Genomic DNA, 12,746 nt, shown 5'->3' on the forward strand with positions numbered 1-12,746 from the left:
CATGGAGTTCTTCAAGAAGAAGTTTTTCTAAAGAAACCTCCAGGATTTGAAAGTGAAGAGTTTCCAAGTCATATATATCGTCTTGATAAGGTTGTCTATGGATTAAAGCAGACACCTAGAGCATGGTATGGAACATTGGCGAGCTATTTTCTTGCAAGTGGATACAAAAGAGGAAAGATTGACAACACCTTATTCATCAAGCATTCAGGATCTCGCATCATTCTTGCTCAGGTGTATGTTGATGATATCATCTTCGGATCCACCGATGAGAAAATAAGTTTAGAATTCGCTGAGATCATGGCCAAGAAATTTAAGATGAGTATGATGGGTGAACTAACTTTCTTTTTAGGTTTGTAGTTTAAACAAATAACTGATGGAATTTTCATTTTTCAAGATAAATATATTGTAGACATGCTGAAGAAATATGGTTTCTCTGATTGCAAGCCGACAAAGACTCTGATGTCTTCATCAACATCTATTGGCGTTGATCCAAATGGCGTTGATGTGAATGCAACTATGTATTGAGGAATGATAGGCTCTCTGCTTTGTCTTTCTTCCAGTTGTCCTAACATTATGTTTGCTATTATATTGTGTGCTCATTATCAAGCCAGTCCTAAAGAATCTCATTTTCTCGATGTAAAAAGGATTTTTCGATTCTTAAAGCATACACCCAATCTTGGGTTATGGTATCCTCGTGTATCTGAGTTCAAGCTGGTGGGATACACTGACTTCGATCATGGTATTTGTGGCATTGATCGTAAAAGTACTTCAGGAGGGGCTCAAATGCTTGGAGATAGATTGGTGAGCTGGTCCAACAAGAAACAGACATTTGTGGCATGTTTGACCACTGAAGCTGGATATGTAGCCGCTGGAAGATGTTGTGTTCATATTCCATGGATTCAGATATAACTATTGGATTATGGTCTAAACTTCTCAAAGGATCCCATCTGCTATGACAATACTAGTGCCATTCAGATGATACATAATCCAGTGCAACACTCCAAGACCAAGCACATTGATATCCGTCATCACTTCATCAGGGTCATTATTCAAAAGGGAAAAGTAGAGTTATTCTGAATTCCATCCACTGATCAGTTGGCTGACATTTTCACCAAGGCATTGGACGAGAAGACACTGAACAAATTGATTGCAGATCTTGGGATGCTTTCATTGACTTAATTGTTTTCTAACTTGTTTAAATTAACATTGCTTCTGTTTGCTTTCTAAAAAACACAAAAACTCAAAAACAAGTGCTTCTTTTATTATGTTTAAAGATATTTACATAGTTTGCTTAAGCTTTGCTTCTAAATATTTACAAGCATTCTCTTTTCTCTCTTTTATCTATCTTCAGGCCTATCTAAGATTTATAAGCACCTCCTTCCTCCAGTGTTTGCAAGATTAGTCATCCAGAATGTTCTAAATGCTCTTGGTGTTGAGAAGAATAGTGGCATCATGTCCTCTTCTTTTTGATAATGCCCTCTTTCTCCTCCACTGATTGTTATGTATGCAAGGGGAAACCATCAAAACAATGAGTCTTACTTTTATCTACTGACTCATAATCCGATAAAACCTTGAATTCCCTCGTGTTGATATTGTCAACACGATGGTTTCACGGATTTGAGCTAGTTAACTCGTTGGTTACAAAGACTGTTTTCTGCTCCTCTCTTGCTCTTGATGAACATGAAGCTTGGAATCCAGATGCAACATCTCATCGATTAATGGCCTCATCATTCTTGGTTTGTAGTAAGTTGTTTTGTATATTAATGTATTTACTCTTGCTTGTGTTTTCTTTTAGCCAAATTTTAAGGGTAGATATATCGAAGAAAGGAAATTAGTTAATGAGTATTCATTTGAAAAGATCTCTCTTGGGGTTTTCTCTCAAAATATTTTCTGCCTTTATGATTTTTCTGAAAAGGCTATGAAGAGAACTTCTGAAAAGGTTGTATATTCATTTTAACTATTTTTGTTGTTGACCAATTCTTATGCTTTTATTTACTTGTCTATTTTGTCTTGTACCATATTAAAAGCCTTGATGGTGAACTTTAAAGTTCTTGACTGCAACTTAACTCTATGATACGGAGGTTAAAACACTTCTTGTTGATGATTTAACACCATTTATGATTCACGCTGATTCTACCTCAGCGTGACTGAAACAATCCTTTCTTTCCTTAATTTCTTCTTAATAAAACTTTACGATTCACTATGATATACCACACACTGATAAAAGTTTGAAACTCTGTGCCGGTGGTTAGTCTATGTACCTTAGACTATCACACGGACCAACCCCCTCTTTCCCTTACATTCTTCTTTAAAGCTTTATGATTCAACGTAATGTACCATACGCTGATGAAAGCTTGAAAAATCTATGTCGATGGTTCATCTAAAACACCACAACTTATCACACGCATCAATCCATTCTCTCCATATATTCTTTAGCATTTTATGATTCAACGTATAAAGTCAGACGCTGATCAGAATTCAAAAATATGTGCCTATGGGTATATTATTGTCCATGATATATTACACGTACCTACCCATTCTTTCCCAACAATTCTTCTATTAAGAAGTTAATGATTCACTGTATTAGCCATACACTGATAAAGCTTCGACACTCTTTGCTGATTGGTACATTTCACACCGGAGTGTATTACACGCATCTTACCACTCTTGCCTTTTCTTCTAATAAAAGTGAAAATGACGATTTTATCATTTTTATAAAAAAAAAATGCAAAAATCAGGAGTTTAACTAGTATTCATAATGATGGGTATGTTTTGTTAGATACAAGGATTTCAGAATAACAATAAGACTTAGATATTACTTGGATCGTGATTATATCACTTTCTGAAATAGTAATTCGTCCCTTATAGCATGGCTTACATGAATTTAAAAGTGGGATAACATAAAGAAATATGATTTGGATTACAAACCTAATCCAAAACAGAAACACAAAATACCTTATGGGGTTTGGTGTTCTTGAGAGACAGGGGTAGATAATGATCAATTTTATACAAGGAAGGAAAAGCGGTTAAAATCGGTTGGACCTAAATTTGGCGCCAAAAAGGGAACTTAATGTACATAACCGATGTCTACATCATCATAATGTCATCATTAGGTTGTGGCGGGAACCACCGCCAGAGTCTCTACTCCTTGGACCCCGCAAATGGCGCTACCCCTTGGAAACTTGTACCCAGGGTGCTGCCCCGTTCCCCCATATACTCGAGTTCACATTTAACACTCCGAGTCTACGCTCCGCACCTCCAATCAATCTCAGATAATAAACTGAACTCGATCTGTCTCGACAACAATAATAGTTACATTAAAATATGTTAATAATACTAAACTTGCACGCATGTTTGAGGTGCAAACACACCAAAGGAAGGGAGGTGCGTGTAGGTTATGGTGAGGGACGATGTTCGTCATCAGGACCGGTCTAGACGGTGGGCAGCCCGGGCGACCGCCCAGGCCCACGTCTCTAGGGGGCCAAAAATTTATCGACTATGTAGTGTGTGTGTATATATATATATATATATATATATATATATATAAAATTATTACCTAAATGATTTTTAGGTCCTAAATTTGGTTCAAACTCAAATTAGTTCAAAAGATAAACAATTTGACTTACTTAATATTGTTAATTGAACACGTCTATAGTGAAAAATAAATGATACTTTTTTTGAATCTTTATTATATTTGTCTTTACGAGACCATTTTTTTTTCTTATCGCCCCGAATCCCATATATGTTTGGACCGGCCCTGTTCGTTATAGGTGCTCGTAATGCCACCTAAGCATCCCACAGGGGCCTTGTACACTTTATAGTCTAAGGGTGAAACAAAATAATGAATTAGTGACCACGAATATAATAAGGGATAATGACTTAAAAGGGTAATATATTTTTCGATTTGTACACATTTAGTCACCGAGTTTTTTTTTCGTCCACTTTTACCCCCTTCAACTTGTTAAACTGTACACATTTACTCCTTATGACCGACTACTCCAGGTTAGCCGGTAAAAATGACTTAATAGGGTAATATATTTTTCACTTTGTACACATTTAATCCTTAATATTATTATACACATTTAGTCCTTAATAATTTATTTTTTTTGCAAAATAAGTCATTTTTGTTTTTGTATTCATTCAGTACTTATGAATGATTTATTTATGTTTTTTTTCACGACATCTTATGTGGACGAAAAAAAAGCTCATTGAACAAATGTGTACAAATCAAAAAATATATTACCCTTTTAAATCATTATCTCATATAATAACTTAATATGCAAGATTTTGAAGAAAATGGGGTCTATTCCTATAATTTACTCCGGTAATTAATAAAAAATAAATAAAACACGAGGTCGACCGAAAGAAGACAAAACAAATGCAAAGTCGTTAATGACTTTTATAAGTGGCCTAAACCCCTAAAGTCAACTTTAACCATTGTGTCCCCTCTAATCTAACATTTTATTTCAATCTTATAGCAAAAGTCTCGTAAAACGTGAATATTTTTATTTGGAAATTTTATAATTACAATGACTTTTTAAAATTCAAAATGTATAAAGGTATTTAGAAAGGAATGTTGCATCTTTATGGCAGATGTGATCTTTTTAGAATTATTGATGGGTTAATGTTATATATATATATATATATATATATATATATATATATATATATATATATATATATATATATATATATATATATATATATATATAACTCATGGGAACCATTGCCATAAAATTAATTACATTTTCATAGTAAAATTATATAATTATTAGTCAATTATTTTAAAGAAATAAGTTTAAAAAAATTATCAATTAAGAGATATACCAAAATTTTATAGTTAGTTATAACTTCAAATTTAACATATAATTACAAAAAATAAATGTTTGTATAAAAAAATTAAAATCTATTATTTAAAACATTAAAGTGATTAGTTCTGATTATGATTTACCTAATATATTTCCATGACACATGACATAATATTAATAAGATGTTGTATTAGAGTGACACATGTCAAAAAGAGATTATAATTATTTTTTTATTAGTGTATATATATATATATATATATATATATATATATATATATATATATATATATATATATATAGAAAAGTGAAAATACCCTTAAGGGTATATAAGCTTAGGTACCAAAACTCACTATACTACGTCGTTTTGTATCATATACATACATTGTAATTGTCCAATGTTCTTATAATTCAACTTCTAACTTGATTTACTTCCATGATTTTATAAATTTCACATTTATCTTTCTCTTACATAATTTTTATTTTCAACTATAATATATATAGCCTAGTATGTGTTCAGCAAAAAGTGTGATATAAGAGGAAGATAATAGTGAAATTTCCAATGTTCTTTTCTTGTTGTTTATAGTGTTTTTGATAGTTTTAAACATTAAAATCTGAAAGAAGCAATTGATATTTTTTAAAATAAAAAGAAATATGTCATATCCAATTATTGTTGACAAAATATATATCAAAATCTATTTGTCGAACGCTTACATGAAGAACAATCGTCTAGTCCGACTTGACAATGTCTTTAATGGGGAAGACATAAAAACTTAGATTAGATTTTTTGCATAGATTTGTGTTCGAAAGATATATTTCTATTTGGTTTTTAAAACAATCTAGCATACCAAGTTAACTTAGATTGTTGTTTTTCATTCGTTACAATCTTCAACCATGGTACAAATAACCAAAAAACTTTTGATATGCATTTTGTTATGCATTAGTCTCTCTTTGTTTCGAACAAATTATGTGTTCTTCAAATTCTAATGTTGAAAACATTATAAACAACAAAAATAACAAATAAATAAATAAAAATATATATGAGTCAAAATAGAAAATAAAAAATTGGTTAAAATGGATTAAATTACGTTTAACATTGAAAATGTTTCCAATTGAAAAAACATGAAAGCTGAAATTAGATTCCAAAAAATTATCATATATGAGGTTTTTTTTAGGAAAAATGAATTCAATGTTTTTTTTTAACAAAAATTTTAGATTTTTCCGAAAATATGTGTAAAACCAAGGTAAACTTGTTAAATGGTAAAATCATAAAAGGTTCACATCGGTTAACTTGATTAGAATTAACATAAATAAATTAAGTGTTATAATTTTCATAACATCGAATTAGTTGTGAATCTTTTGTGGTGCTGGTTTCATACATCCCCGTTATTTGATTTTTTTTGGAAACGGCCATAAAGATACCCCAATTACTAGATATATTTCTTTTATAAAATTTTAATATTTTAATTGTTAAATACATACCCTTAATTTTTCTCATACATCTTTTAATATGATGTTATTTGCGAGTAATTTAGCCATTATACCTCCAAATAATTGATTGAGAGTTTAATGATACGTGATACGTGTGTTTATTGGTGGCCGACATATTATAGGATTCTTAACTAACTACACCTTTTCTATTATTTCAAGCAATCACTTAATGTTACTTTCTAACTTTAGTTATAATTTATGATTTTTAGTATATTCAAAATAATTAAAATCAAGAAAAAACATCATAAATGGTCCATGTGGTTTCTCCATATCTGAAGTTTAACCATCGTGGTTTAAAAACATCATAGATGGTCCCCGTGTTTTCAAAACTTTTGACGATTGGTCATTATTACTAACACTGTTAAGTTTTGTCCGTTAACTGAAGGGTATTTTCGTCATTTTACTACCACAAGGACCATTTATGATGTTTTCTCTTATTTTTTTAAAAAAAAAATTAAATATAATTATTTAATATATAAAAGGTCTCTCTCACACACACACATAACCTGATGATGGGGACATTTTACCCAAACGTAGACAACGAATATGCTCTTGAAACAGTGCTCGAAGTTTCGATACCGGAGGAAACCTTCAATGATAACAATATCAACCACAACACCACCTCTTGGAAAACCTTGAAATCATGGATGAAACCTCATTCCACCGATCAAAGACGCCAATTTTCTGACTACGGTGGTCGAAATGCTAACATTCAGCTCTTGCTCGGCGTCGTCGGAGCTCCCCTCGTCCCTCTTCCCATCTCTTCCGGCCACCCCAACATTATCAACCCAGATAACCCCATCGTAAGTCCAATTCCAATATTTCTTGAATTGAATGGATATGTAATTTAGTTTTCTCTGTGTTGCTTGGTGCTAATGAAGTATTGAATCTGACTTATGTAGGAGGCTTCAATGGCTAATTGTTCCAATTTCATATTTCACACGTCTGTAGTGGAGCACGTCTTTCAAACGTCTTAGCTGCTAATTGTTCCAATTTCATGTTTAATTAAAGTCAATTCTTGATTTTTACAGGTCCTGACCCAAAGTCAACCGCAAATTTGTTCAACAATTCGATTTGCATAGGGGAGAAGACAATTAATGGGGAAGATTGCTTTTGTGTTAAAGCTGGAAGCCTAACTTTCGACTCTAAAAATACGAAGCAATACAAACGTAGAGATCATGAAGCACACAATTTGGGGGTATTTTAGTCAAAAAAAAAAAACAGGTCTTTTATACCAACTTAAAGATTCACATCTCATAAGAATAAACACATCTGGAAGTGATAGTGTGTTTTGGGAGACAACCAGGGAGTCACTAATCCAAGACTACCAGACCATCGATGGGGAACAACTCTTAACGGACATAAAATAGTTTATTTAGGGTAGGGATCATTTGCCATTTCAAAGGAATAGAATTGTAGGCTTCTAAAATGGTGAAGAATGCATACAGTCCTTGAATCGATTTAACAGGAAGAACACAGTTAGGTTTGCAATCTTAGCAGATTCGGTCCTTGCAGTTTGTTCTAATGACAGATCCTATAAAAAACTGAAATATTTTTTCAAAAATGATTTCTAGAAAACATCATAAATGGTCCCTGTAGTAGTGAAATGACGAAAATGTCCTTCAGTTAACGGACAAAACTTAACGGAGCTAGCAATAAGGGCCAATGGTCAAAAATTTTGAAAGCACAATGACCATCTTTGATGTTTTTAAACCACGGTGACTAAACTTCAGATCTGGGAAAACCATAGGGACCATTTATGATGTTTTTTCTAAAATCAATTAATAATATATAAGAAAATGTGGTATATGTGATTGTCTTGTTTGTTACTTTGTTATCACAATAATTAGATATTTTTAAATTATTTTATAAATCCGATTGTTGATTTATTAGATAAAATCATAATTTTTTTTAGGGTTTAGGTCAATTTTAGTTACTTATCTTTTAGCTTTTTATTCATTTGAAAATTTAACTCATTTTAAATTTTAAAAGGTCATCAAACTTGTAAATTTATGCTATAGTGGTTATTAAATTTTCAGTTTTATCACTTAACTTTTGATTTTGTGCTAATTTAGTCACATAATTTTTGAAATTGTGTTCATTTAGTTACTAAACTTTTAAAATAAAGTTATAAAAATGAACTATAAAAAACTTTTAAGAACAAAAAACTAACAAAATTAGCACAAACCCAAAAATTAAGTGACCAAAAAAATATTTCATGACCATTTTGACACAAATTTAAAAGTCCGATAACCTTTTAAAACTTAAATTGAGTTAAGTGGCTAAATGAACACAAAACCAAAGTTAAGTGACCAAAAACGACATAAACCTTTTTTTTTACATATCAATTAGTTATGTAAATAAGAAGGGTAAATACCACAAAAGTCACTAAGTTTACATGAAAATTCGATTTTGATATTTTTGTCTTAAATTCGAAATTGTGTGTCTATTTTGTTACAATTCTTACCATTTGACTGGTTTACCTGATTGTCTGCTGACATGACATGATGACGTCGCATGTTGGCATGACATGCCGACGTGTTAAAATTGAAAAAAAATACACAAAACACACTATGTTTTCACTTTTTCAATTTTGACACTAAGTTTTTTTTCAACTTTGACACTCTATTTTTTTTGTTCCAAATCGAACATCATTTTTTCAATTTTGTTCAATGTTGACCATTTTCCATTTGAAACTGTATAAATATTTTTTTTACACAACTTTAAAAGGAGTTTGAAAGTGTGGAATGTGCAATCAAATAAGCTAATGTGATCTTGGGTACACAAATGTGTGGGAGTTGCTTTATTTTACCAATGAACCGTTCGTTGTATATATTTATGATTTTTGGTTCTTGCAGACATACTTCTTGATTTGTTGGAACAAAAATTATAAAATCCTAATAATACATGAAAAATACAGTTATAATATAATTAATACATATTTAGTGTGTTATTTATAAAGCTGACGTATTTAATTCGAATTCTTTCATTCATTGTAGATAATCTACTTAACATACATCAACTTTATAGATACCAAACTAAATATGTATTAATTATATTATAACCATATTATATTATAACCGTATTTTTTCATGCATTATTAGGTGGTTATAATTTTTTCCAACAAATCAAGAAGTATATCTGCAAGAACAAAAAAATCATGAATATATACAACAAACAGTCTCTTGGTAATAAAAGCGACCCCCGTACTTTTGTGTTCCCGAGATCACATTATCTTATCTGACTGTGCATTCCACACATCCAAACACATTTTGAAGTTGAGTATTTAATGAAAAATACGGTTATGATATAACTAATACATATTTATACATAACATTATGGTTTCAATGTAAAAAACCTTGTATTTATATTAAAAATATGGTTTATACATATTTATACATAACATTATGGTTTCAATGTAAAAAACCTTGTATTTATACGGTTTCAAATGTAAAAAGAATTAGTTATACAATTTCAAATGGAAAATTGTCAACATTGAACAAAATTGGAAAAAATGATGTTCGATTTGGAACAAAAAAATAGAGTGTCAAAATTGAAAAAAAAAATAAACTTAGTGTCAACAGGTAATCAGGTTGACCGGTCAAGTGGTAAGAATTGTAACAAATTGTAAACGAAGTGTCCAATTTGACGAAAAAAATAATACAGTGTCAAAATCGAATTTTCTTGTAAACTTAGTGACTTTTGTGATATTTACCCTAATTAGAACTACATAACTATTAATTCAAATTAACATGAACTCATAGCTCAAAATAGAAACGCAAATGTCGAATGCCAGCTTTATTATAGCAAGAAAAAAATATACATTCAAAGATACCTACTTTCTAAATACTATAATTGATAATGAATGGTGTAATGTCAAGCCACCAAACAAATTACAACATTTTACTTGCAAATAAAATGTAATATAGTAATAAAAAGGGGATCGAGTCCACGAGAAATTTTTTGTAATTCAATTACCAATGCAATCCAATTGAACAAGTGAAAAAAAGCTAAACAACTAAAACTAAACTAGGGGGTTGTTATTTGTTTGAAAACTAAAAGACTTTAAGAATTAAAAAACTTGCAATTTAGCAAGATGGCGAGATGCTCAAATATAAGAGAGCATTGGTCAACCAAGGCAATTCGACACAATGAATATTTGTTTGTGTAACACCCAGTTTCTAGAATGAATTAGGTTTAGGGCATCAAGGAGTCAAAGGCATGGTTTTTAGGTAAAACTGGGTGTCACGATGTGACCATTGGGAGGTCATGACGTGACAAGTTAAAGTGAAGAGGTGTATCCTTGAGGGCTTGTCACGACGTGACAAAAGGATGGACACGACGTGATAAGAGGATGGTCACGTCGTGAGGATGGTCGCAACCCAAGCCCACGAATTCTCTCCATATTTAAGTATCTTATCACATGACCTAGGGTATCTTCTTTTGCCTCCACTCGTTTCAAACGAAACCCTAGCCCCATCTATGAGTTCTTGATCATTTGATGGTGTACTGGTGACTTAAAGGTGAAGGGATCATCTTTAGAGCATAGTTCCAACTTGCAAGCCTCATTAGCATATCCCAGGAACTTCTCTAGACCTTTGTGAGTATTCAAGCTTCATGTTTTATGATGTATTGTTGCTAGATATAGAATTTTATGCATTATTATCAATTTTTGGATTAGCTAGGATGTTAGGATTCCATAAAGTTGGCAACATTATAGATCCTTAGAGTCTGTTGGTGGTTAGATGTGGTAGATCTGAAGTTTGGTGGAATTTGAGCTCATGTTTGAGGTTTTGACCTCCTTTTCTTCATAAATGACCTAATTTGTACTCAAGACTCGCATTGGGCAGGCAAGACCTTAAAGCATCGATTTTTATGGCTTATGGGGGATGTAAGGAAGCCTTCTGGAGGAGTTGAGTTTGTGGCTTAATGGATTAAGTGTTTAATCCATTGATCTGCCCTTCAGTCAGTTCTCATGACGTGACAAGGTGACTATCATCTCGTGACTATTGAAGACTCGCTTTTATTTCGTACTTATCTAGTCGCGACGTGACTAAGAGGTTATTTCGTCGTGAGGTCCAGTTGACCTGTTGTCCGTTGTCTTTTGTTGACCGTTGACTTTTTGACCAGTTTGAATTTGAGTCAAAATTGAAGGTTTGGGGTTGTTTATTAAGATTCTATCATGTTTTGGTGCTAGTAGGTTCGTGGGAGCAATCAGTGCAGAAAGGGAGTGTGTCATAGTGTTTTTGGGTTCTTCGTTTCAGGTGAGTTTCCTCCCCATACTCGTGGGTTGAAGGCACCAATGTCGGACCACTGGATTATTGTTATGTATCCTTGTATATAGGATGTTGTTGTGCGGTAGTGATCTATTATATATATATATATATATATATATATATATATATCCTTGTATGTTAGGATATAGGAGTACTGGTATACTGGTTAGAGTACCAGTAGGCTGGTTATCGTCTAGTGGAGTGTCCTAGGGGTTGTATGTAGCCACATAGGATAGCCTGAGAACCCTTGATCTAGGTTCTCTTGCCTGTTCCTTTTTTAGCCGTGAAAATGGGACGTTACAAGTTGGTATTAGAGCCCTGGTTTGAGGGGTTTGGAGGAACACTTGTGTGAATCAAAACTCAAACCAGGATCCGAGAATTTTCACAAAACCCTTTTGAAAAGAAAATTTGTAGTAAAATGGTTGGGTTAGGGATATGGACTCGGTATCTTGTCATGTTCTTGTTTGATTGTTGGCTTGGGATCGGGGACGGGGGCATTAACTTAACCTTGGTTTTACAGGAAGATGCGGTGTGTACAGTCAGCCAGAGCCCGAAAAGGAAATTGACTCGCAAAGTACCCATACTTGTTATATGTGCTGAATTTGAATTTGTTGATATATGAATTGTTAGAAATGCATGATAGTGGAAAAGCAAAGGTTTTTTGGAACTGTTGGATAGTATTGCCTGGATTATGTGGTGCTTTATGGTATAGGGAAATTGTTGGTATATGCTATTTGATTATGTGATTTGGTAGGTGTATGTTGTATAGCTGTATACGGTTAGGATTTTACAACCTTAGAATGATTGACTTAGCCTTACTTCATGTTCCTTGTATGGTTCTGGACTTAGGGTAGAGTCAGTTATTTGACTGTCTATCTGATTATGTATTGTGTACAACTAGCATGCACAAGGTAACATGTGGTGCAGGAACGTGATTGAGGACAATCCTAGGAGGAGTGCCTAGGGAGTCAGTTGCGGCTCTTAGGAGCATGTGGCTGTTAGCAACCCTAGGGTTTGTGTAGTGCAGTGACTTAGGACCTTGGGATGAATTTTGAATCAACTACGGATAGGTGTGGAAGGTAGTATACGGTCGTACTACTGAAAGAACGAGATCTGTATGAGAGCCATAAGGAATCTCGAGGCTACTAAGGAACTAATAGGAAGGAGGCCTGGT

The 12,746-nt window shown here is 32.7% G+C and overlaps 1 protein-coding gene across 1 annotated transcript; it reads left to right on the top strand.

The window, feature by feature from the left end:
* Positions 1–6,808: 6,808 nt before the first annotated feature.
* LOC145158797 (uncharacterized) lies at positions 6,809–7,666 on the top strand. The gene is given in 4 exon segments (XM_079077640.1): positions 6,809–7,099; positions 7,199–7,217; positions 7,328–7,407; positions 7,409–7,666. Coding segments are annotated over 4 exon segments (648 nt in total).
* Positions 7,667–12,746: the final 5,080 nt, after the last annotated feature.

The sequence above is a fragment of the Lactuca virosa genome, chromosome 2 (assembly GCF_052849685.1).
Source record: "Lactuca virosa cultivar CGN04683 chromosome 2, Lactuca_virosa_CGN04683_v6, whole genome shotgun sequence".
Taxonomy (NCBI): domain Eukaryota; kingdom Viridiplantae; phylum Streptophyta; class Magnoliopsida; order Asterales; family Asteraceae; genus Lactuca; species Lactuca virosa.